A 25,016-nucleotide genomic window follows, 5' to 3' on the forward strand; every position below is an offset into this window, starting at 1 on the left:
CTGGAACTGTGCACAGTGCTCCCAGTGTGGTCTAACCAAAGTATATGGAGACTGGAACTGTGCACAGTGCTCCAACTGTGGTCTAACCAAGGTATATGGAGACTGGAAGTGTGCACAGTGCTCCCAGTGTGGTCTAACCAAAGTATATGGAGACTGGAAGTGTGCACAGTGCTCCCAGTGTGGTCTAACCAAAGTATATGGAGACTGGAACTGTGCACAGTGCTCCCAGTGTGGTCTAACCAAAGTATATGGAGACTGGAAGTGTGCACAGTGCTCCCAGTGTGGTTTAACCAAGGTATATGGAGACCGGAACTGTGCACAGTGCTCCCAGTGTGGTCTAACCAAGGTATATGGAGACTGGAACTGTGCACAGTGCTCCCAGTGTGGTCTAACCAAAGTATATGGAGACTGGAACTGTGCACAGTGCTCCCAGTGTGGTCTAACCACAGTATATGGAGACTGGAAGTGTGCACAGTGCTCCCAGTGTGGTTTAACAAAGGTATATGGAGACTGGAACTGTGCACAGTGCTCCTAGTGTGGTCTAACCAAGGTATATGGAGACCAGAACTGTACACAGTGCTGCAAGTGTGGTCTAACCAAGGTATATGGAGACTGGAACTGTGCACAGTGCTCCCAGTGTGGTCTAACCAAGGTATATGGAGACCGGAACTGTGCACAGTGCTCCAAGTGTGGTCTAACCAAGGTATATGGAGACCGGAACTGTGCACAGTGCTCCTAGTGTGGTCTAACCAAGGTATATGGAGACCAGAACTGTGCACAGTGCTCCCAGTGTGGTCTAACCAAAGTATATGGAGACTGGAAGTGTGCACAGTGCTCCAAGTGTGGTCTAACCAAGGTATATGGAGACCGGAACTGTGCACAGTGCTCCCAGTGTGGTCTAACCAAGGTATATGGAGACTGGAAGTGTGCACAGTGCTCCAAGTGTGGTCTAACCACAGTATATGGAGACTGGAAGTGTGCACAGTGCTCCCAGTGTGGTTTAACAAAGGTATATGGAGACTGGAACTGTGCACAGTGCTCCTAGTGTGGTCTAACCAAGGTATATGGAGACCAGAACTGTGCACAGTGCTGCAAGTGTGGTCTAACCAAGGTATATGGAGACTGGAACTGTGCACAGTGCTCCCAGTGTGGTCTAACCAAGGTATATGGAGACCGGAACTGTGCACAGTGCTCCAAGTGTGGTCTAACCAAGGTATATGGAGACCGGAACTGTGCACAGTGCTCCTAGTGTGGTCTAACCAAGGTATATGGAGACCAGAACTGTGCACAGTGCTCCCAGTGTGGTCTAACCAAAGTATATGGAGACTGGAAGTGTGCACAGTGCTCCAAGTGTGGTCTAACCAAGGTATATGGAGACCGGAACTGTGCACAGTGCTCCCAGTGTGGTCTAACCAAGGTATATGGAGACTGGAAGTGTGCACAGTGCTCCAAGTGTGGTCTAACCAAGGTATATGGAGACCGGAACTGTGCACAGTGCTCCTAGTGTGGTCTAACCAAAGTATATGGAGACTGGAAGTGTGCACAGTGCTCCCAGTGTGGTCTAACCAGGGTATATGGAGACTGGAACTGTGCACAGTGCTCCCAGTGTGGTCTAACCAAGGTATATGGAGACCGGAACTGTGCACAGTGCTCCTAGTGTGGTCTCAGCAAGGTATATGGAGACTGGAACTGTGCACAGTGCTCCAAGTGTGGTCTAACCAAGGTATATGGAGACCAGAACTGTGCACAGTGCTCCCAGTGTGGTCTAACCAAGGTATATGGAGACCGGAACTGTGCACAGTGCTCCTAGTGTGGTCTAACCAAGGTATATGGAGACTGGAACTGTGCACAGTGCTCCCAGTGTGGTCTAACCAAAGTATATGGAGACTGGAAGTGTGCACAGTGCTCCCAGTGTGGTCTAACCAAGGTATATGGAGACCGGAACTGTGCACAGTGCTCCCAGTGTGTTCTAACCAGGTATATGGAGACCGGAACTGTGCACAGTGCTCCTAGTGTGGTCTAACCAAGGTATATGGAGACTGGAACTGTGCACAGTGCTCCCAGTGTGGTCTAACCAGGTATATGGAGACCGGAACTGTGCACAGTGCTCCTAGTGTGGTCTAACCAAGGTATATGGAGACTGGAACTGTGCACAGTGCTCCCAGTGTGGTCTAACCAGGTATATGGAGACCGGAACTGTGCACAGTGCTCCCAGTGTGGTCTAACCAAAGTATATGGAGACTGGAACTGTGCACAGTGCTCCCAGTGTGGTCTAACCAGGTATATGGAGACCGGAACTGTGCACAGTGCTCCTAGTGTGGTCTAACCAAGGTATATGGAGACTGGAACTGTGCACAGTGCTCCCAGTGTGGTCTAACCAGGTATATGGAGACCGGAACTGTGCACAGTGCTCCCAGTGTGGTCTAACCAAAGTATATGGAGACTGGAACTGTGCACAGTGCTCCCAGTGTGGTCTAACCAGGTATATGGAGACCGGAACTGTGCACAGTGCTCCAGGTTTAACCAAGGTTATAAGCGAGTTTAACATAACTTGACTGCTTTCCAATTTGATCCTATCTGGAAATGAATCCCAGTTCTTGGTTTGTTTGTTTTTTAATCACCTTATTAAGATGTGTTGCTACCTTTACAGGTTTTTGTATCTGTGCCCAGTGATAGGTCTATTCCTCCACCACATTTCGGCACTTGGCTTCCGAACACTGTGTCACCTCCTTATTCCCACACCACCTCCGACAGATCAATCCTGGAATGAATTTCCCAGTGTCTCCTTTACCAGTGAGATTTTAGGACTGAGAGTTGAACCGAGGAATGAGGGAAATGGAAATTGGGTGAATTGCGTACAGAAAGAGAAATGAAGGGAGGCGGAGTAAAGATTGGATTGAAAGAGGGAGGAAAGGGACAGAAAGGCAAATGTCAGACTTTCCAAGGTTAGAAATCTCCAAAAACAATTTGTTCCCTGCAGAAATGCAACAAAACTTGTATTTATATACCACCTTTGATGTAGTTTCATGTAATGTAGTGTAACTTTCTACATTACAACAGTGACTGCACTTCAAAGTACTTCATTGGCTGGAAAGCACTTTCAGACGTCTGGCAGCAGTGACGATATAAATACACATCTTTTTTTCTGGTAAAACCTGCCAAGGCACATCACTGGCGTTTTATGAAAGCAAGTTTGACCCCGAGCCAGAACAGGAGATATTAGGAACCGGCGACCAAAAGCTCGGTTAAAGAGTTCGGTTTTTAAGGGGCGTCTTAAAGGAGGAGAGAGAGAGGCGGAGAGGTTTAGGGAGGGAATTCCAGAGCTTAGGGCCCCCAGGCAGCTGAAGGCACGGCCGCCAATGATGGAGCGATGGGAATCGGGGGATGGGCAAGAGGGCGGAATTGGAGGAACACAGAGATCTCGAAGGGTTGTAGGGGCTGGAGGAGGTTACAGAAATAGGGAGGGTTGTAGGGGCTGGAGGAGGATACAGAGACAGGGAGGGTTGTAGGGGCTGGAGGAGGTGACAGAGATAGGGAGGGTTGTTGGGACTGGAGGAGGTTACAGAGATAGGGAGGGTTGTAGGGGCTGGAGGAGGTTACAGAGATAGGGAGGGTTGTAGGGGCTGGAGGAGGTTACAGAGATAGGGAGGGTTGTAGGGGCTGGAGGAGGTTACAGAGATAGGGAGGGTTGTAGGGGCTGGAGGAGGTTACAGAGATAGGGAGGGTTGTAGGGGCTGGAGGAGGTTACAGAGATAGGGAGGGTTGTAGGGGCTGGAGGAGGTTACAGAGATAGGGAGGGTTGTAGGGGCTGGAGGAGGTTACAGAGATAGGGAGGGTTGTAGGGGCTGGAGGAGGTTACAGAGATAGGGAGGGTTGTTGGGACTGGAGGAGGTTACAGAGATAGGGAGGGTTGTTGAGACTGGAGGAGGTTACAGAGATAGGGAGGGTTGTAGGGGCTGGAGGAGGTTACAGAGATAGGGAGGTTGTGAGGACATGGAAGGAGTTGAAAACAAGGATGAGAGTTTTAAAATCAAGGTGTTACTTGACTGGGAGCCAGTGTCGGTCAGTGAGTACAGGGGGTGATAGGGAAATGGGATGTGGTGTGAGTTAGGGCAGCAGAGTTTTGGATGACCTCAAGTTTATGGAGAGTAGAATGTGGGAGAGTAGCCAGGAGAGCATTGAAATGGTCAAGTCGAGAGGTAAGAAAGGCGTGGATGAGGGTTTCAGCAGCAGATGAGCTGAGACAGGGGCGAAGTCGGGTGATGTTACTGAGGTGGAATTAAGCAGACGGAGTGATGGGACGGAGACGTGATTGGAAGCTCGTCTTGGGGTCAAATAGGATGCCACGGTTACGAACAACCTCAGTTACCAGGGAGAGGGACGGGATCAGTGGCGTGGGAATAGAGTTTGGGACGGGGACCGGAGGCAGTAGCTTCAGTCTTCCCAATATATCCTTACGCTGTTACATACCAGCCCTAACTTTCTGCGGCAAATTGAATTGACGCACTAAATCAGCGACTTACGGAAACTCCAGGGCAGACTGGAGGCCGAGATACTATCAAAGGTAGTGTCTGATTAATGAGTGAGCGAGTTTGGGCATTGGTGTGAGCAAGATTGACTGGAATGAGAGCAGAACTGAGCGGTTCGACTAGAACCAATGACTACACTCCAGAGAGTTCTGAATTGTCTGTGAAGCACTTTGGGAATTCCTGACGTGAAAGGTGCTATAAGAATGAACATTTTTGCTTTCTGTCAGAAACTCTAGTCCAGGATCGGAGGCTGGTTGCCTCCCTCCTGCAATCGATGATCAGGACCGTGGAGGAAACGTCTCCGGAACCCAGTGTGCTAATTGCTTTAAACCTGGCCAGGCAACATGACCGAACAGCAGAGCAACAGATACTGAGACAGCTGAAGAGGAAGGCATTAGAGAATGGTAGGAACGTCTATGTGTGTGTGTGTGTGTGTGTGTGTGTGTGTGTGAGAGAGCGTGTCCAGTGTCAGTACTGAGGGAGTGCTGCACTGTCAGAGGGTCAGTACTGAGGAAGTGTCTCACTGTCGGAGGGTCAGTACTGAAGGAGTGCCCCACTGTCGGACGCTCAGGACTGAGGGAGTGCTGCACTGTCGGAGGGTCAGTACTGAAGGAGTGCCGCACTGTCGGACGCTCAGGACTGAGGGAGTGCTGCACTGTCGAAGGGTCAGTACTGAAGGAGTGCCGCACTGTCAGAGGGTCAGTACTGAGGGAGTGCCGCACTGTCGGAGGGTCAGTACTGAGGGAGCGCTGCACTGTTGGAGGCTCAGTACTGAGGGAGCGCTGCACTGTCGGACAGTCAGTACTGAGGGAGTGCTGCACTGTAGGAGGGTCAGTACTGTGGGAGTGCTGCACTGTTGGAGGGTCAGTACTGAGCGAGTGCCGCACTGTTAGAGGGTCAGTACTGAGGGAGCGCCGCACTGTCAGAGGGTCAGTACTGAGGGAGCGCTGCACTGTCAGATGGTCAGTACTGAGGGAGTGCTGCACTGTCAGATGGTCAGTACTGAGGGAGTGCTGCACTGTCAGATGGTCAGTACTGAGGGAGCGCCGCACTGTCAGATGGTCAGTACTGAGGGAGCGCCGCACTGTCAGAGGGTCAGTACTGAGGGAGTGCCTCACTGTCGGAGGGTCAGTACTGAGGGAGTGCCTCACTGTCAGAGGGTCAGTACTGAGGGAGTGCCTCACTGTCAGAGGGTCAGTACTGAGGGAGCGCTGCACTGTCAGATGGTCAGTACTGAGGGAGCGCCGCACTGTCAGAGGGTCAGTACTGAGGGAGTGCCTCACTGTCGGAGGGTCAGTACTGAGGGAGTGCCTCACTGTCAGAGGGTCAGTACTGAGGGAGTGCTGCACTGTCGGAGGATCACTACTGAGGGAGTGCTGCACTGTCGGAGGATCACTACTGAGGGAGTGCTGCACTGTCGGAGGATCACTACTGAGGGAGTGCTGCACTGTCGGAGGATCACTACTGAGTGATTACTCTTTGCACCTTCTCCATTGACAGTACCCTGTCTATGATATGGGCCGATCTGAAGTCCAATTGTGTTCTTACCCGGGTTACATAGAAGTTTGACATAACTTCTCTCTTTTTAAATCATGTCCCTGTAGAAATAAACCTCCAGCGTTTTAATGGCCGTAATAACTAGCATTAGCACTTTGAACCATTTGTCTCTCTCTGCCCCGAGCTCTCACCCCCTCACATTTTGATTCTTATTTTCCATGGAGCATGTAGCCTCCTAATTCCTCCGACCAAAACGTAGAATCATAAAAGGGGGCCATTCAGCCGGAGCAATCCAGTTGGTCCCATTTTCCCAACCCAGTCCCCATATCCCTGCAATTCTGGCTACTCCATCTCTTTCTCCAATTCCTTTTTGAAGGATATGATTCAACCGTCCTCTCATTCCAATCGCTGACCACTCCCTGCGTTAAAGAACATTTTTATCCCCTCATGTTCTTTTGCCCAACGCACTATTCTGTCCTGAAGCTGCCAGTTACGCACCAATTCTGCAAGGTGATGAATATTTCCCTGTAATTTCTCTTCTGGTGAACAGGCACTGAATTTTCGACTGGCACTGCGGCCTGGTATACAATGGCTGTCCTGTCCTCTTGTGATGACCCAGTGAACGTTGAGGCCGATGGCGAGCAGCTAAACCTCGTGATGCTACTCATGAGCAAACTTCAGACTGACATCGATAACATAGGTGAGGAGTTGAAGGCGGTTTCAATCACAACCCTGTTCTGGGGACCCAGAGATGAGAGCGGCAGAGAGGAGGGAGGAATGGCAGGAAGGTCAGATCGTGACCTTTCACCCTCAGGGACCTGGGCGACGAGCTCAAACCTCGCCCCTGGTCAGAAGGTTGCCAATGGCTCGCTCATGTTGGACCATCAAGAATAAATAATGGTGAGGAAGATTGTGACAGACTTAAAGAGGATGTCGAGAGGCTGATGGAATGATGGGTGAAATTCAAGACAGCAAAGTGTGAGGGGAATACATTTTTGGGAGGAAGAATGAAGAGAGACAACACAAGCTGCAAATTTAAAAGTAGTATTCAAGAACAGAGAGACCTGGGAGTATCTGTACACAAATCTTCAAAGGTGGTAGGGCAGGTTAAGAAAGCATAGGAGATTCTAGGCTTTATAAATAGAGGCACAGTGTTCAAAAGTAAGGCAGTTATGCTGAACCTTTATAAAACTCTGGCTCTGAATTGTGTCCAATTCTGGTCGTTAGAATTTTAGGAAGGATGTCGAGGCCTTGGAGAGGGTGCGGAGGGAGATTTACTGGAATGGTCCCAGGGATGAGGGACTTCAGTTAATGTGGAGAGACTGGGGAGAAGCTGGGATTGTTCTCCTTCGAGCAGAGAAGGTCAAGGGGGAGATTTGATCGAGGCGTTCAAAATCATGAGGGGGTTTTGATGGAGTAAATGAGGAGAAACTGTTCCCAGTGGCAGGAGGGTCGGTAATCAGAGGGACACAGATTGAGGATAATGGGTAAAAGAACCAGAGGGGGGGAGATGAGGAGAATTTTTTTGACGCAGTCAGTTGTTGTGATCTGGAACGCGCTGCCTGAAAGGGCGGTGGAAGCAGATTCAATAGTAACTTTCAAAAGGGGGATTGGAGAAATACTGGAAGGGGAGAAGTTTGCAGGGGGATGGGGGAAAGAGCAGGGGAGCGGGACGAATTGGATTGCTCAGCACAGAGGCAGCACAGACTCGATGGGGGGAATGGTCTCTTTCTGTGCTGCACAGGAGGTTGGAGCATAAGAGTGAGGGAGTTTTTCTGCAACTGTACAGAGCGTTGGTGAGACCGCACCTGGAGGACTGTGTACAGTTTAGGGTCTCTTTACCTCAGGGAGGATATACTTACCTTAGAGGGAGTGCAACGAAGGTTCACGAGACTGATTCCTGGGATGAGAGAGTTGTCCGATGAGGAAAGGTTGATCGGGTTGGGCTTATACTCTCCGGAGTTTAGAAGAATGAGGGGTGATCTCATTGAAACCTATCCAATTCTGCGAGGGTTTGACGGGGTAGATACTGAGGGGCTGTTGTCCCCCCCTGCCTGGAGAGTCTAGAACTAGGGGAGGGAGTCCCAGTTGGCCTTAACTCTACTTTCCTGCCTGCCTCCCATAACCCTCGACTCCCTTGTTGGTCATAACTCTGTTTAACTCAGCCTTGAGTATATTCAATGATCCAGCTTATACTGCTGTCTGGGAAGAGAATTCCACAGATTAACAACCCTCAGAGAGAGGAAATTCCTCCTCATCTCCGTCTTAAAAGGGAGAGCCCTTATTGTGAAACTGTGCCCCCCCTCGTTCTAGACTCCCCCACGAGGGGAAACATCCTCTCAGCATCTACCCTGTCAAAGCCCCCTCAGAATCTTCTACCTTTCAATAAGATCACCTCTCATTCTTCTAAACTCCAATGAGTGTAGACCCAACCTGCTCAACCTCTCCTCATCAAACAACCCCTTCATCCCAGGGATCCACCCAGTGAACCTTCTCTGAACTGCCCCCAATGCAAGTATATCCCTCCTTAAATATGGAGACCAAAACTGTACGCAGTACTCTAGATGTGGTCTCACCAACACCGTGTACAGTTGTAACAAGACTTCCCTACTTTTATACTCCATCTCCCCTTGCAATAAATTCCATTTCCTTTCCGAATGACTTGCTGTAGCTGCATGCTAACTTTCTGTGATTCATGTACAAGGGCACCAGGTCCCTCTGTACCGCAGTATTCTGCAGTCTCTCTCCATGTCAATAATATTCTGCTTTTCTATTCTTCCAGCCAAAGAGGAGAAGCTCACATTTTCCAGCATTATATTCCATCTGACAAATTTTTGCCTGCACTCTTAACGTATCTCTATCCCTTTGCAGACTCTTTGTGTCCTCCTCACAACTTGCTTTCCTACCTATCCTTGTATCAGCCGCAAGATTGGCCACAATAGACTCAGTCTCTTCATGCAAGTCATTAATATAGATTGTAAATAGTTGAGGCCGTAGCACTGATCTCACTGACACTCCACGAGTTTGCCAATCTGAAAATGACCCATTAATCCCGACTGTCTGCTTCCTGTCAGCCAGTCCTCTAGCCATGCTGTTGTACACTGGCTCCCAGTCAAGCAACAACTCAATTTTTAAATTCTCATCCTTCTTTTCAAATCCCTGCACAGCCTCATGCCTACGCTCCCTATCTCTGTAACCTTCTCCAGCTTCTACAACCCTCCCTATCTCTGTAACCTTCTCCAGCCCCCACAACCCTCCCTATCTCTGTAACCTTCTCCAGCTTCTACAATCCTCCCTATCTCTGCAACCTTCTCCAGCTTCTACAACCCTCCCTATCTCTGTAACCTTCTCCAGCCCCCACAACCCTCCCTATCTCTGTAACCTTCTCCAGCTTCTACAATCCTCCCTATCTCTGTAACTTTCTCCAGCTTCTACAACCCTCCCTATCTCTGTAACCTTCTCCAGCTTCTCCAATCCTCCCTATCTCTGTAACCTCCTCCAGCCCCTACAACCCTCCCTATCTCTGTAACCTTCTCCAGCTTCGACAATCCTCCCTATCTCTGTAACCTCCTCCAGCTTCTACAATCCTCCCTATCTCTGTAACCTTCTCCAGCTTCTACAATCCTCCCCATCTCTGTAACCACATCCAGCTTCTACAACCCTCCCTATCTCTGTAACCTCCTCCAGCCCCTACAACCCTCCCTATCTCTGTAACCTTCTCCAGCTTCTACAATCCTCCCTATCTCTGTAACCTCCTCCAGCTTCTACAACCCTCCCTATCTCTGTAACCTTCTTCAGCTTCTACAACCCTCCCTATCTCTGTAACCTTCTCCAGCTTCTACAACCCTCCCTATCTCTGTAATCTTCTCCAGCTTCTACAACCCTCCCTATCTCTGTAACCTTCTCCAGCTTCTACAACCCTCCCTATCTCTGTAACCTTCTCCAGCCGCTACAATCCTCCCTATCTCTGTAACCTTCTCCAACCCCTACAACACTCCCTATCTCTGTAACCTTCTCCAGCTTCTACAACCCTCCCTATCTCTGTAACCTTCTCCAGCTTCTACAATCCTCCCTATCTCTGTAACCTTCTCCAACCCCTACAACCCTCCCTATCTCTGTAACCTTCTCCAGCTTCTACAACCCTCCCGATCTCTGTAACCTTCTCCAACCCCGACAAACCTCCCTATCTCTGTAACCTTCTCCAGCTTCTACAACCCTCCCTATCTCTGTAACCTTCCCCAGCCGCTACAATCCTCCCTATCTCTGTAACCTCCTCCAGCTTCTACAATCCTCCCTATCTCTGTAACCTTCTCCAGCTTCTACAACCCTCCCTATCTCTGTAACCTTCTCCAGCTTCTACAACCCTCCCTATCTCTGTAACCTTCTCCAGCTTCTACAATCCTCCCTATCTCTGTAACCTCCTCCAGCTTCTACAATCCTCCCTATCTCTGTAACCTCCTCCAGTCCCTACAACCTTCCCTATCTCTGTAACCTCCTCCAGCCCCTACAACCCTCCCTATCTCTGTAACCTTCTCCAGCTTCAACAACCCTCCCTATCTCTGTAACCTCCTCCAGCTTCTACAATCCTCCCTATCTCTGTAACCGCCTCCAGCTTCTACAATCCTCCCTATCTCTGTAACCTCCTCCAGCCCCTACAACCTTCCCTATCTCTGTAACCTCCTCCAGCCCCGACAACCCTCCCAATCTCTGTAACCTTCTCCAGCTTCTACAACCCTCCCTATCTCTGTAACCTTCTCCAGCTTCTACAATCCTCCCTATCTCTGTAACCTCCTCCAGTCCCTACAACCTTCCCTATCTCTGTAACCTCCTCCAGCTTCTACAATCCTCCCTATCTCTGTAACCTCCTCCAGCCCCAACAACCTTCCCTATCTCTGTAACCTTCTCCAGCTTCTACAATCCTCCTCCAGCCCCGACAACCTTCCCTATCTCTGTAGCCTTCTCCAGCTTCTACAATCCTCCCTATCTCTGTAACCTTCTCCAGCTTCTCCAATCCTCCCTATCTCTGTAACCTCCTCCAGCCCCTACAACCCTCCCTATCTCTGTAACCTTCTCCAGCTTCTACAATCCTCCCTATCTCTGTAACCGCCTCCAGCTTCTACAATCCTCCCTATCTCTGTAACCTTCTCCAGCTTCTGCAATCCTCCATATCTCTGTAACCTTCTCCAGCTTCTACAATCCTCCCTATCTCTGTAACCGCCTCCAGCTTCTACAATCCTCCCTATCTCTGTAACCTTCTCCAGCTTCTACAATCCTCCCTATCTCTGTAACCTCCTCCAGCCCCTACAACCCTCCCTATCTCTGTAACCGCCTCCAGCTTCTACAATCCTCCCTATCTCTGTAACCTTCTCCAGCTTCTACAATCCTCCCTATCTCTGTAACCGCCTCCAGCTTCGACAATCCTCCCTATCTCTGTAACCTTCTCCAGCTTCTACAATCCTCCCTATCTCTGTAACCTTCTCCAGCTTCTACAATCCTCCCTATCTCTGTAACCGCCTCCAGCTTCTACAATCCTCCCTATCTCTGTAGCATCCTCCAGCCCGTTCTACCCTCCCTATCTCTGTAACCTTCTCCAGCCCCTACACCCCTCCCTATCTCTGTAACCTCCTCCAGCTTCGACAACCCTCCCTATCTCTGTAACCTCCTCCAGCCCCTACAACCCTCCCTATCTCTGTAACCTTCTCCAGCTTCTACAATCCTCCCTATCTCTGTAACCTCCTCCAGCTTCTACAATCCTCCCTATCTCTGTAACCTTCTCCAGCTTCTACAATCCTCCCTATCTCTGTAACCTCCTCCAGATTCTACAATCCTCCCTATCTCTGTAACCTTCTCCAGCCCCTACAACCCTCCCTATCTCTGTAACCTTCTCCAGCCCCGACAACCCTCCCTATCTCTGTAACCTTCTCCAGCTTCTACAACCCTCCCTATCTCTGTAACCTCCTCCAGTCCCTACAACCCTCCCTATCTCTGTAACCTTCTCCAGCTTCTACAATCCTCCCTATCTCTGCAACCTTCTCCAGCTTCTACAACCCTCCCTATCTCTGTAACCTTCTCCAGCCCCCACAACCCTCCCTATCTCTGTAACCTTCTCCAGCTTCTACAATCCTCCCTATCTCTGTAACTTTCTCCAGCTTCTACAACCCTCCCTATCTCTGTAACCTTCTCCAGCTTCTCCAATCCTCCCTATCTCTGTAACCTCCTCCAGCCCCTACAACCCTCCCTATCTCTGTAACCTTCTCCAGCTTCGACAATCCTCCCTATCTCTGTAACCTCCTCCAGCTTCTACAATCCTCCCTATCTCTGTAACCTTCTCCAGCTTCTACAATCCTCCCCATCTCTGTAACCACATCCAGCTTCTACAACCCTCCCTATCTCTGTAACCTCCTCCAGCCCCTACAACCCTCCCTATCTCTGTAACCTTCTCCAGCTTCTACAATCCTCCCTATCTCTGTAACCTCCTCCAGCTTCTACAACCCTCCCTATCTCTGTAACCTTCTTCAGCTTCTACAACCCTCCCTATCTCTGTAACCTTCTCCAGCTTCTACAACCCTCCCTATCTCTGTAATCTTCTCCAGCTTCTACAACCCTCCCTATCTCTGTAACCTTCTCCAGCTTCTACAACCCTCCCTATCTCTGTAACCTTCTCCAGCCGCTACAATCCTCCCTATCTCTGTAACCTTCTCCAACCCCTACAACACTCCCTATCTCTGTAACCTTCTCCAGCTTCTACAACCCTCCCTATCTCTGTAACCTTCTCCAGCTTCTACAATCCTCCCTATCTCTGTAACCTTCTCCAACCCCTACAACCCTCCCTATCTCTGTAACCTTCTCCAGCTTCTACAACCCTCCCGATCTCTGTAACCTTCTCCAACCCCGACAACCCTCCCTATCTCTGTAACCTTCTCCAGCTTCTACAACCCTCCCTATCTCTGTAACCTTCCCCAGCCGCTACAATCCTCCCTATCTCTGTAACCTCCTCCAGCTTCTACAACCCTCCCTATCTCTGTAACCTTCTCCAGCTTCTACAACCCTCCCTATCTCTGTAACCTTCTCCAGCTTCTACAATCCTCCCTATCTCTGTAACCTCCTCCAGCTTCTACAATCCTCCCTATCTCTGTAACCTCCTCCAGTCCCTACAACCTTCCCTATCTCTGTAACCTCCTCCAGCCCCTACAACCCTCCCTATCTCTGTAACCTTCTCCAGCTTCTACAACCCTCCCTATCTCTGTAACCTCCTCCAGCTTCTACAATCCTCCCTATCTCTGTAACCGCCTCCAGCTTCTACAATCCTCCCTATCTCTGTAACCTCCTCCAGCCCCTACAACCTTCCCTATCTCTGTAACCTCCTCCAGCCCCGACAACCCTCCCTATCTCTGTAACCTTCTCCAGCTTCTACAACCCTCCCTATCTCTGTAACCTTCTCCAGCTTCTACAATCCTCCCTATCTCTGTAACCTCCTCCAGTCCCTACAACCTTCCCTATCTCTGTAACCTCCTCCAGCTTCTACAATCCTCCCTATCTCTGTAACCTCCTCCAGCCCCAACAACCTTCCCTATCTCTGTAACCTTCTCCAGCTTCTACAATCCTCCTCCAGCCCCGACAACCTTCCCTATCTCTGTAGCCTTCTCCAGCTTCTACAATCCTCCCTATCTCTGTAACCTTCTCCAGCTTCTCCAATCCTCCCTATCTCTGTAACCTCCTCCAGCCCCTACAACCCTCCCTATCTCTGTAACCTTCTCCAGCTTCTACAATCCTCCCTATCTCTGTAACCGCCTCCAGCTTCTACAATCCTCCCTATCTCTGTAACCTTCTCCAGCTTCTGCAATCCTCCACATCTCTGTAACCTTCTCCAGCTTCTACAATCCTCCCTATCTCTGTAACCGCCTCCAGCTTCTACAATCCTCCCTATCTCTGTAACCTTCTCCAGCTTCTACAATCCTCCCTATCTCTGTAACCTCCTCCAGCCCCTACAACCCTCCCTATCTCTGTAACCGCCTCCAGCTTCTACAATCCTCCCTATCTCTGTAACCTTCTCCAGCTTCTACAATCCTCCCTATCTCTGTAACCGCCTCCAGCTTCGACAATCCTCCCTATCTCTGTAACCTTCTCCAGCTTCTACAATCCTCCCTATCTCTGTAACCTTCTCCAGCTTCTACAATCCTCCCTATCTCTGTAACCGCCTCCAGCTTCTACAATCCTCCCTATCTCTGTAGCATCCTCCAGCCCGTTCTACCCTCCCTATCTCTGTAACCTTCTCCAGCCCCTACACCCCTCCCTATCTCTGTAACCTCCTCCAGCTTCGACAACCCTCCCTATCTCTGTAACCTCCTCCAGCCCCTACAACCCTCCCTATCTCTGTAACCTTCTCCAGCTTCTACAATCCTCCCTATCTCTGTAACCTCCTCCAGCTTCTACAATCCTCCCTATCTCTGTAACCTTCTCCAGCCCCTACAACCCTCCCTATCTCTGTAACCTTCTCCAGCCCCGACAACCCTCCCTATCTCTGTAACCTTCTCCAGCTTCTACAACCCTCCCTATCTCTGTAACCTCCTCCAGTCCCTACAACCCTACCTATCTCTGTAACCTCCTCCAGCCCCTACAACCCTCCCTATCTCTGTAACCTCCACCAGCCCCGACAACCCTCCCTATCTCTGTAACCTCCTTCAGCCCCTACAACCCTCCCTATCTCTGTAACCTTCTCCAGCTTCTACAATCCTCCCTATCTCTGTAACCTCCTCCAGCTTCTACAATCCTCCCTATCTCTGTAACCTTCTTCAGCTTCTACAACCCTCCTATCTCTGTAACCTCCTCCAGCTTCGACAATCCTCCCTATCTCTGTACCCTCCTCCAGCTTCTACAATCCTCCCTATCTCTGTAACCTCCTCCAGCTTCTACAACCCTCCCTATCTCTGTACCCTCCTCCAGCTTCTACAATCCTCCCTATCTCTGTAACCTCCTCCAGCTTCTACAATCCTCCCTATCTCTGTAACCTTCTCCAGCCCCTACAACCCTCCCTATCTCTGTAACCTCCTCCAGCTTCCACAATCCTCCCTATCTCTGTAGCCTTCTCCAGCTTCTACAATCCTCCCTATCTCTGTAACCTTCTCCAGCTTCTACAACCCTCCCTATCTCTGTAACCTCCTCCAGCTTCTACAACCCTCCCTATCTCTGTAACCTCCTCCAGCCCGTACAACCCTCCTTATCTCTGTCACCTTCTCCAGCTTCTACAACCCTCCCTATCTCTGTAACCTCCTCCAGCCACTACTACCCTCCCTATCTCTGTAACCTCCTCCAGCCCCTACAACCCTCCCTATCTCTGTAACCTTCTCCAGCTTCTACAATCCTCCCTATCTCTGTAACCTCCTCCAGCCCATACAACCCTCCCTATCTCTGTAACCTCCTCCAGCCCCTGCAACCCCCCCATCTCTGTAACCTCCTCCAGCCCCTACAACCCTCCCTATCTCTGTAACCTCCTCCAGCTCCTGCAACCCTCCCTATCTCTGTAACCTCATCCAGCTTCTACAACCCTCCCTATCTCTGTAACCTCCTCCAGCCCCTACAACCCTCCCTATCTCTGTAACCTTCTCCAGCTTCTACAATCCTCCCTATCTCTGTAACCTCCTCCAGCTTCGACAATCCTCCCTATCTCTGTAACCTTCTCCAGCTTCTACAATCCTCCCCATCTCTGTAACCTCATCCAGCTTCTACAACCCTCCCTATCTCTGTAACCTCCTCCAGCCCCTACAACCCTCCCTATCTCTGTAACCTTCTCAGGCTTCTACAATCCTCCCTATCTCTGTAACCTCCTCCAGCTTCTACAACCCTCCCTATCTCTGTAACCTCCTCCAGCCCCTGCAACCCTCCCTATCTCTGTAACCTCCTCCAGCCCCTACAACCCTCCCTATCTCTGTAACCTCCTCCAGCTTCTACAATCCTCCCTATCTCTGTAACCTCCTCCAGATTCTACAATCCTCCCTATCTCTGTAACCTTCTCCAGCCCCTACAACCCTCCCTATCTCTGTAACCTTCTCCAGCCCCAACAACCCTCCCTATCTCTGTAACCTTCTCCAGCTTCTACAACCCTCCCTATCTCTGTAACCTCCTCCAGCTTCTACAATCCTCCCTATCTCTGTAACCTTCTCCATCTTCTACAATCCTCCCTATCTCTGTAACCTCCTCCAGTCCCTACAACCTTCCCTATCTCTGTAACCTCCTCCAGCCCCTACAACCCTCCCTATCTCTGTAACCTTCTCCAGCTTCAACAACCCTCCCTATCTCTGTAACCTCCTCCAGCTTCTACAATCCTCCCTATCTCTGTAACCGCCTCCAGCTTCTACAATCCTCCCTATCTCTGTAACCTCCTCCAGCCCCTACAACCTTCCCTATCTCTGTAACCTCCTCCAGCCCCGACAACCCTCCCTATCTCTGTAACCTTCTCCAGCTTCTACAACCCTCCCTATCTCTGTAACCTTCTCCAGCTTCTACAATCCTCCCTATCTCTGTAACCTCCTCCAGTCCCTACAACCTTCCCTATCTCTGTAACCTCCTCCAGCTTCTACAATCCTCCCTATCTCTGTAACCTCCTCCAGCCCCAACAACCTTCCCTATCTCTGTAACCTTCTCCAGCTTCTACAATCCTCCTCCAGCCCCGACAACCTTCCCTATCTCTGTAGCCTTCTCCAGCTTCTACAATCCTCCCTATCTCTGTAACCTTCTCCAGCTTCTCCAATCCTCCCTATCTCTGTAACCTCCTCCAGCCCCTACAACCCTCCCTATCTCTGTAACCTTCTCCAGCTTCTACAATCCTCCCTATCTCTGTAACCGCCTCCAGCTTCTACAATCCTCCCTATCTCTGTAACCTTCTCCAGCTTCTGCAATCCTCCATATCTCTGTAACCTTCTCCAGCTTCTACAATCCTCCCTATCTCTGTAACCGCCTCCAGCTTCTACAATCCTCCCTATCTCTGTAACCTTCTCCAGCTTCTACAATCCTCCCTATCTCTGTAACCTCCTCCAGCCCCTACAACCCTCCCTATCTCTGTAACCGCCTCCAGCTTCTACAATCCTCCCTATCTCTGTAACCTTCTCCAGCTTCTACAATCCTCCCTATCTCTGTAACCGCCTCCAGCTTCGACAATCCTCCCTATCTCTGTAACCTTCTCCAGCTTCTACAATCCTCCCTATCTCTGTAACCTTCTCCAGCTTCTACAATCCTCCCTATCTCTGTAACCGCCTCCAGCTTCTACAATCCTCCCTATCTCTGTAGCATCCTCCAGCCCGTTCTACCCTCCCTATCTCTGTAACCTTCTCCAGCCCCTACACCCCTCCCTATCTCTGTAACCTCCTCCAGCTTCGACAACCCTCCCTATCTCTGTAACCTCCTCCAGCCCCTACAACCCTCCCTATCTCTGTAACCTTCTCCAGCTTCTACAATCCTCCCTATCTCTGTAACCTCCTCCAGCTTCTACAATCCTCCCTATCTCTGTAACCTTCTCCAGCTTCTACAATCCTCCCTATCTCTGTAACCTCCTCCAGATTCTACAATCCTCCCTATCTCTGTAACCTTCTCCAGCCCCTACAACCCTCCCTATCTCTGTAACCTTCTCCAGCCCCGACAACCCTCCCTATCTCTGTAACCTTCTCCAGCTTCTACAACCCTCCCTATCTCTGTAACCTCCTCCAGTCCCTACAACCCTCCCTATCTCTGTAACCTTCTCCAGCTTCTACAATCCTCCCTATCTCTGCAACCTTCTCCAGCTTCTACAACCCTCCCTATCTCTGTAACCTTCTCCAGCCCCCACAACCCTCCCTATCTCTGTAACCTTCTCCAGCTTCTACAATCCTCCCTATCTCTGTAACTTTCTCCAGCTTCTACAACCCTCCCTATCTCTGTAACCTTCTCCAGCTTCTCCAATCCTCCCTATCTCTGTAACCTCCTCCAGCCCCTACAACCCTCCCTATCTCTGTAACCTTCTCCAGCTTCGACAATCCTCCCTATCTCTGTAACCTCCTCCAGCTTCTACAATCCTCCCTATCTCTGTAACCTTCTCCAGCTTCTACAATCCTCCCCATCTCTGTAACCACATCCAGCTTCTACAACCCTCCCTATCTCTGTAACCTCCTCCAGCCCCTACAACCCTCCCTATCTCTGTAACCTTCTCCAGCTTCTACAATCCTCCCTATCTCTGTAACCTCCTCCAGCTTCTACAACCCTCCCTATCTCTGTAACCTTCTTCAGCTTCTACAACCCTCCCTATCTCTGTAACCTTCTCCAGCTTCTACAACCCTCCCTATCTCTGTAATCTTCTCCAGCTTCTACAACCCTCCCTATCTCTGTAACCTTCTCCAGCTTCTACAACCCTCCCTATCTCTGTAACCTTCTCCAGCCGCTACAATCCTCCCTATCTCTGTAACCTTCTCCAACCCCTACAACACTCCCTATCTCTGTAACCTTCTCCAGCTTCTACAACCCTCCCTATCTCTGTAACCTTCTCCAGCTTCTACAATCCTCCCTATCTCTGTAACCTTCTCCAACCCCTACAACCCTCCCTATCTCTGTAACCTTCTCCAGCTTCTACAACCCTCCCGATCTCTGTAACCTTCTCCAACCCCGACAACCCTCCCTATCTCTGTAACCTTCTCCAGCTTCTACAACCCTCCCTATCTCTGTAACCTTCCCCAGCCGCTACAATCCTCCCTATCTCTGTAACCTCCTCCAGCTTCTACAACCCTCCCTATCTCTGTAACCTTCTCCAGCTTCTACAACCCTCCCTATCTCTGTAACCTTCTCCAGCTTCTACAATCCTCCCTATCTCTGTAACCTCCTCCAGCTTCTACAATCCTCCCTATCTCTGTAACCTCCTCCAGTCCCTACAACCTTCCCTATCTCTGTAACCTCCTCCAGCCCCTACAACCCTCCCTATCTCTGTAACCTTCTCCAGCTTCTACAACCCTCCCTATCTCTGTAACCTCCTCCAGCCCCTACAACCCTCCCTATCTCTGTAACCTTCTCCAGCTTCTGCAATCCTCCCTATCTCTGTAACCTCCTCCAGCTTCTACAACCCTCCCTATCTCTGTAACCTTCTTCAGCTTCTACAACCCTCCCTATCTCTGTAACCTTCTCCAGCTTCTACAACCCTCCCTATCTCTGTAATCTTCTCCAGCTTCTACAACCCTCCCTATCTCTGTAACCTTCTCCAGCTTCTACAACCCTCCCTATCTCTGTAACCTTCTCCAGCCGCTACAATCCTCCCTATCTCTGTAACCTTCTCCAACCCCTACAACACTCCCTATCTCTGTAACCTTCTCCAGCTTCTACAACCCTCCCTATCTCTGTAACCTTCTCCAGCTTCGACAATCCTCCCTATCTCTGTAACCTTCTCCAACCCCTACAACCCTCCCTATCTCTGTAAACTTCTCCAGCTTCTACAACCCTCCCGATCTCTGTAACCTTCTCCAACCCCAACAACCCTCCCTATCTCTGTAACCTTCTCCAGCTTCTACAACCCTCCCTATCTCTGTAACCTTCCCCAGCCGCTACAATCCTCCCTATCTCTGTAACCTCCTCCAGCTTCTACAACCCTCCCTATCTCTGTAACCTTCTCCAGCTTCTACAACCCTCCCTATCTCTGTAACCTTCTCCAGCTTCTACAATCCTCCCTATCTCTGTAACCTCCTCCAGCTTCTACAATCCTCCCTATCTCTGTAACCTCCTCCAGTCCCTACAACCTTCCCTATCTCTGTAACCTCCTCCAGCCCCTACAACCCTCCCTATCTCTGTAACCTTCTCCAGCTTCTACAACCCTCCCTATCTCTGTAACCTCCTCCAGCTTCTACAATCCTCCCTATCTCTGTAACCGCCTCCAGCTTCTACAATCCTCCCTATCTCTGTAACCTCCTCCAGCCCCTACAACCTTCCCTATCTCTGTAACCTCCTCCAGCCCCGACAACCCTCCCTATCTCTGTAACCTTCTCCAGCTTCTACAACCCTCCCTATCTCTGTAACCTTCTCCAGCTTCTACAATCCTCCCTATCTCTGTAACCTCCTCCAGTCCCTACAACCTTCCCTATCTCTGTAACCTCCTCCAGCTTCTACAATCCTCCCTATCTCTGTAACCTCCTCCAGCCCCAACAACCTTCCCTATCTCTGTAACCTTCTCCAGCTTCTACAATCCTCCTCCAGCCCCGACAACCTTCCCTATCTCTGTAGCCTTCTCCAGCTTCTACAATCCTCCCTATCTCTGTAACCTTCTCCAGCTTCTCCAATCCTCCCTATCTCTGTAACCTCCTCCAGCCCCTACAACCCTCCCTATCTCTGTAACCTTCTCCAGCTTCTACAATCCTCCCTATCTCTGTAACCGCCTCCAGCTTCTACAATCCTCCCTATCTCTGTAACCTTCTCCAGCTTCTGCAATCCTCCATATCTCTGTAACCTTCTCCAGCTTCTACAATCCTCCCTATCTCTGTAACCGCCTCCAGCTTCTACAATCCTCCCTATCTCTGTAACCTTCTCCAGCTTCTACAATCCTCCCTATCTCTGTAACCTCCTCCAGCCCCTACAACCCTCCCTATCTCTGTAACCGCCTCCAGCTTCTACAATCCTCCCTATCTCTGTAACCTTCTCCAGCTTCTACAATCCTCCCTATCTCTGTAACCGCCTCCAGCTTCGACAATCCTCCCTATCTCTGTAACCTTCTCCAGCTTCTACAATCCTCCCTATCTCTGTAACCTTCTCCAGCTTCTACAATCCTCCCTATCTCTGTAACCGCCTCCAGCTTCTACAATCCTCCCTATCTCTGTAGCATCCTCCAGCCCGTTCTACCCTCCCTATCTCTGTAACCTTCTCCAGCCCCTACACCCCTCCCTATCTCTGTAACCTCCTCCAGCTTCGACAACCCTCCCTATCTCTGTAACCTCCTCCAGCCCCTACAACCCTCCCTATCTCTGTAACCTTCTCCAGCTTCTACAATCCTCCCTATCTCTGTAACCTCCTCCAGCTTCTACAATCCTCCCTATCTCTGTAACCTTCTCCAGCCCCTACAACCCTCCCTATCTCTGTAACCTTCTCCAGCCCCGACAACCCTCCCTATCTCTGTAACCTTCTCCAGCTTCTACAACCCTCCCTATCTCTGTAACCTCCTCCAGTCCCTACAACCCTACCTATCTCTGTAACCTCCTCCAGCCCCTACAACCCTCCCTATCTCTGTAACCTCCACCAGCCCCGACAACCCTCCCTATCTCTGTAACCTCCTTCAGCCCCTACAACCCTCCCTATCTCTGTAACCTTCTCCAGCTTCTACAATCCTCCCTATCTCTGTAACCTCCTCCAGCTTCTACAATCCTCCCTATCTCTGTAACCTTCTTCAGCTTCTACAACCCTCCTATCTCTGTAACCTCCTCCAGCTTCGACAATCCTCCCTATCTCTGTACCCTCCTCCAGCTTCTACAATCCTCCCTATCTCTGTAACCTCCTCCAGCTTCTACAACCCTCCCTATCTCTGTACCCTCCTCCAGCTTCTACAATCCTCCCTATCTCTGTAACCTCCTCCAGCTTCTACAATCCTCCCTATCTCTGTAACCTTCTCCAGCCCCTACAACCCTCCCTATCTCTGTAACCTCCTCCAGCTTCCACAATCCTCCCTATCTCTGTAGCCTTCTCCAGCTTCTACAATCCTCCCTATCTCTGTAACCTTCTCCAGCTTCTACAACCCTCCCTATCTCTGTAACCTCCTCCAGCTTCTACAACCCTCCCTATCTCTGTAACCTCCTCCAGCCCGTACAACCCTCCTTATCTCTGTCACCTTCTCCAGCTTCTACAACCCTCCCTATCTCTGTAACCTCCTCCAGCCACTACTACCCTCCCTATCTCTGTAACCTCCTCCAGCCCCTACAACCCTCCCTATCTCTGTAACCTTCTCCAGCTTCTACAATCCTCCCTATCTCTGTAAACTCCTCCAGCACATACAACCCTCCCTATCTCTGTAACCTCCTCCAGCCCCTGCAACCCCCCCATCTCTGTAACCTCCTCCAGCCCCTACAACCCTCCCTATCTCTGTAACCTCCTCCAGCTCCTGCAACCCTCCCTATCTCTGTAACCTCATCCAGCTTCTACAACCCTCCCTATCTCTGTAACCTCCTCCAGCCCCTACAACCCTCCCTATCTCTGTAACCTTCTCCAGCTTCTACAATCCTCCCTATCTCTGTAACCTCCTCCAGCTTCGACAATCCTCCCTATCTCTGTAACCTTCTCCAGCTTCTACAATCCTCCCCATCTCTGTAACCTCATCCAGCTTCTACAACCCTCCCTATCTCTGTAACCTCCTCCAGCCCCTACAACCCTCCCTATCTCTGTAACCTTCTCAGGCTTCTACAATCCTCCCTATCTCTGTAACCTCCTCCAGCTTCTACAACCCTCCCTATCTCTGTAACCTCCTCCAGCCCCTGCAACCCTCCCTATCTCTGTAACCTCCTCCAGCCCCTACAACCCTCCCTATCTCTGTAACCTCCTCCAGCTTCTACAATCCTCCCTATCTCTGTAACCTCCTCCAGATTCTACAATCCTCCCTATCTCTGTAACCTTCTCCAGCCCCTACAACCCTCCCTATCTCTGTAACCTTCTCCAGCCCCAACAACCCTCCCTATCTCTGTAACCTTCTCCAGCTTCTACAACCCTCCCTATCTCTGTAACCTCCTCCAGCTTCTACAATCCTCCCTATCTCTGTAACCTTCTCCAGCTTCTACAATCCTCCCTATCTCTGTAACCTCCTCCAGTCCCTACAACCTTCCCTATCTCTGTAACCTCCTCCAGCCGCTACAACCCTCCCTATCTCTGTAACCTTCTCCAGCTTCAACAACCCTCCCTATCTCTGTAACCTCCTCCAGCTTCTACAATCCTCCCTATCTCTGTAACCGCCTCCAGCTTCTACAATCCTCCCTATCTCTGTAACCTCCTCCAGCCCCTACAACCTTCCCTATCTCTGTAACCTCCTCCAGCCCCGACAACCCTCCCTATCTCTGTAACCTTCTCCAGCTTCTACAACCCTCCCTATCTCTGTAACCTTCTCCAGCTTCTACAATCCTCCCTATCTCTGTAACCTCCTCCAGTCCCTACAACCTTCCCTATCTCTGTAACCTCCTCCAGCTTCTACAATCCTCCCTATCTCTGTAACCTCCTCCAGCCCCAACAACCTTCCCTATCTCTGTAACCTTCTCCAGCTTCTACAATCCTCCTCCAGCCCCGACAACCTTCCCTATCTCTGTAGCCTTCTCCAGCTTCTACAATCCTCCCTATCTCTGTAACCTTCTCCAGCTTCTCCAATCCTCCCTATCTCTGTAACCTCCTCCAGCCCCTACAACCCTCCCTATCTCTGTAACCTTCTCCAGCTTCTACAATCCTCCCTATCTCTGTAACCGCCTCCAGCTTCTACAATCCTCCCTATCTCTGTAACCTTCTCCAGCTTCTGCAATCCTCCATATCTCTGTAACCTTCTCCAGCTTCTACAATCCTCCCTATCTCTGTAACCGCCTCCAGCTTCTACAATCCTCCCTATCTCTGTAACCTTCTCCAGCTTCTACAATCCTCCCTATCTCTGTAACCTCCTCCAGCCCCTACAACCCTCCCTATCTCTGTAACCGCCTCCAGCTTCTACAATCCTCCCTATCTCTGTAACCTTCTCCAGCTTCTACAATCCTCCCTATCTCTGTAACCGCCTCCAGCTTCGACAATCCTCCCTATCTCTGTAACCTTCTCCAGCTTCTACAATCCTCCCTATCTCTGTAACCTTCTCCAGCTTCTACAATCCTCCCTATCTCTGTAACCGCCTCCAGCTTCTACAATCCTCCCTATCTCTGTAGCATCCTCCAGCCCGTTCTACCCTCCCTATCTCTGTAACCTTCTCCAGCCCCTACACCCCTCCCTATCTCTGTAACCTCCTCCAGCTTCGACAACCCTCCCTATCTCTGTAACCTCCTCCAGCCCCTACAACCCTCCCTATCTCTGTAACCTTCTCCAGCTTCTACAATCCTCCCTATCTCTGTAACCTCCTCCAGCTTCTACAATCCTCCCTATCTCTGTAACCTTCTCCAGCTTCTACAATCCTCCCTATCTCTGTAACCTCCTCCAGATTCTACAATCCTCCCTATCTCTGTAACCTTCTCCAGCCCCTACAACCCTCCCTATCTCTGTAACCTTCTCCAGCCCCGACAACCCTCCCTATCTCTGTAACCTTCTCCAGCTTCTACAACCCTCCCTATCTCTGTAACCTCCTCCAGTCCCTACAACCCTCCCTATCTCTGTAACCTTCTCCAGCTTCTACAATCCTCCCTATCTCTGCAACCTTCTCCAGCTTCTACAACCCTCCCTATCTCTGTAACCTTCTCCAGCCCCCACAACCCTCCCTATCTCTGTAACCTTCTCCAGCTTCTACAATCCTCCCTATCTCTGTAACTTTCTCCAGCTTCTACAACCCTCCCTATCTCTGTAACCTTCTCCAGCTTCTCCAATCCTCCCTATCTCTGTAACCTCCTCCAGCCCCTACAACCCTCCCTATCTCTGTAACCTTCTCCAGCTTCGACAATCCTCCCTATCTCTGTAACCTCCTCCAGCTTCTACAATCCTCCCTATCTCTGTAACCTTCTCCAGCTTCTACAATCCTCCCCATCTCTGTAACCACATCCAGCTTCTACAACCCTCCCTATCTCTGTAACCTCCTCCAGCCCCTACAACCCTCCCTATCTCTGTAACCTTCTCCAGCTTCTACAATCCTCCCTATCTCTGTAACCTCCTCCAGCTTCTACAACCCTCCCTATCTCTGTAACCTTCTTCAGCTTCTACAACCCTCCCTATCTCTGTAACCTTCTCCAGCTTCTACAACCCTCCCTATCTCTGTAATCTTCTCCAGCTTCTACAACCCTCCCTATCTCTGTAACCTTCTCCAGCTTCTACAACCCTCCCTATCTCTGTAACCTTCTCCAG

General features: G+C 50.4%; 1 protein-coding gene across 1 annotated transcript in view; it reads left to right on the forward strand.

Annotated features, from left to right (window-relative positions):
* The first annotated feature begins 4,789 nt into the window (after positions 1–4,789).
* Positions 4,790–25,016, forward strand: part of LOC137352929 (cobalamin binding intrinsic factor-like) — a 41,783-nt gene continuing 21,556 nt past the window's right edge. The window contains exons 1-2 of the mRNA XM_068018784.1: positions 4,790–4,933; positions 6,577–6,726. Of these exons, the coding sequence (XP_067874885.1) occupies positions 4,804–4,933; positions 6,577–6,726 (280 nt within the window). The 5' untranslated portion in view covers positions 4,790–4,803. The remainder of the gene's footprint in view (positions 4,934–6,576; positions 6,727–25,016) is intronic.

Source organism: Heterodontus francisci, chromosome 39 (assembly GCF_036365525.1).
Source record: "Heterodontus francisci isolate sHetFra1 chromosome 39, sHetFra1.hap1, whole genome shotgun sequence".
In the NCBI taxonomy this organism is placed as follows: domain Eukaryota; kingdom Metazoa; phylum Chordata; class Chondrichthyes; order Heterodontiformes; family Heterodontidae; genus Heterodontus; species Heterodontus francisci.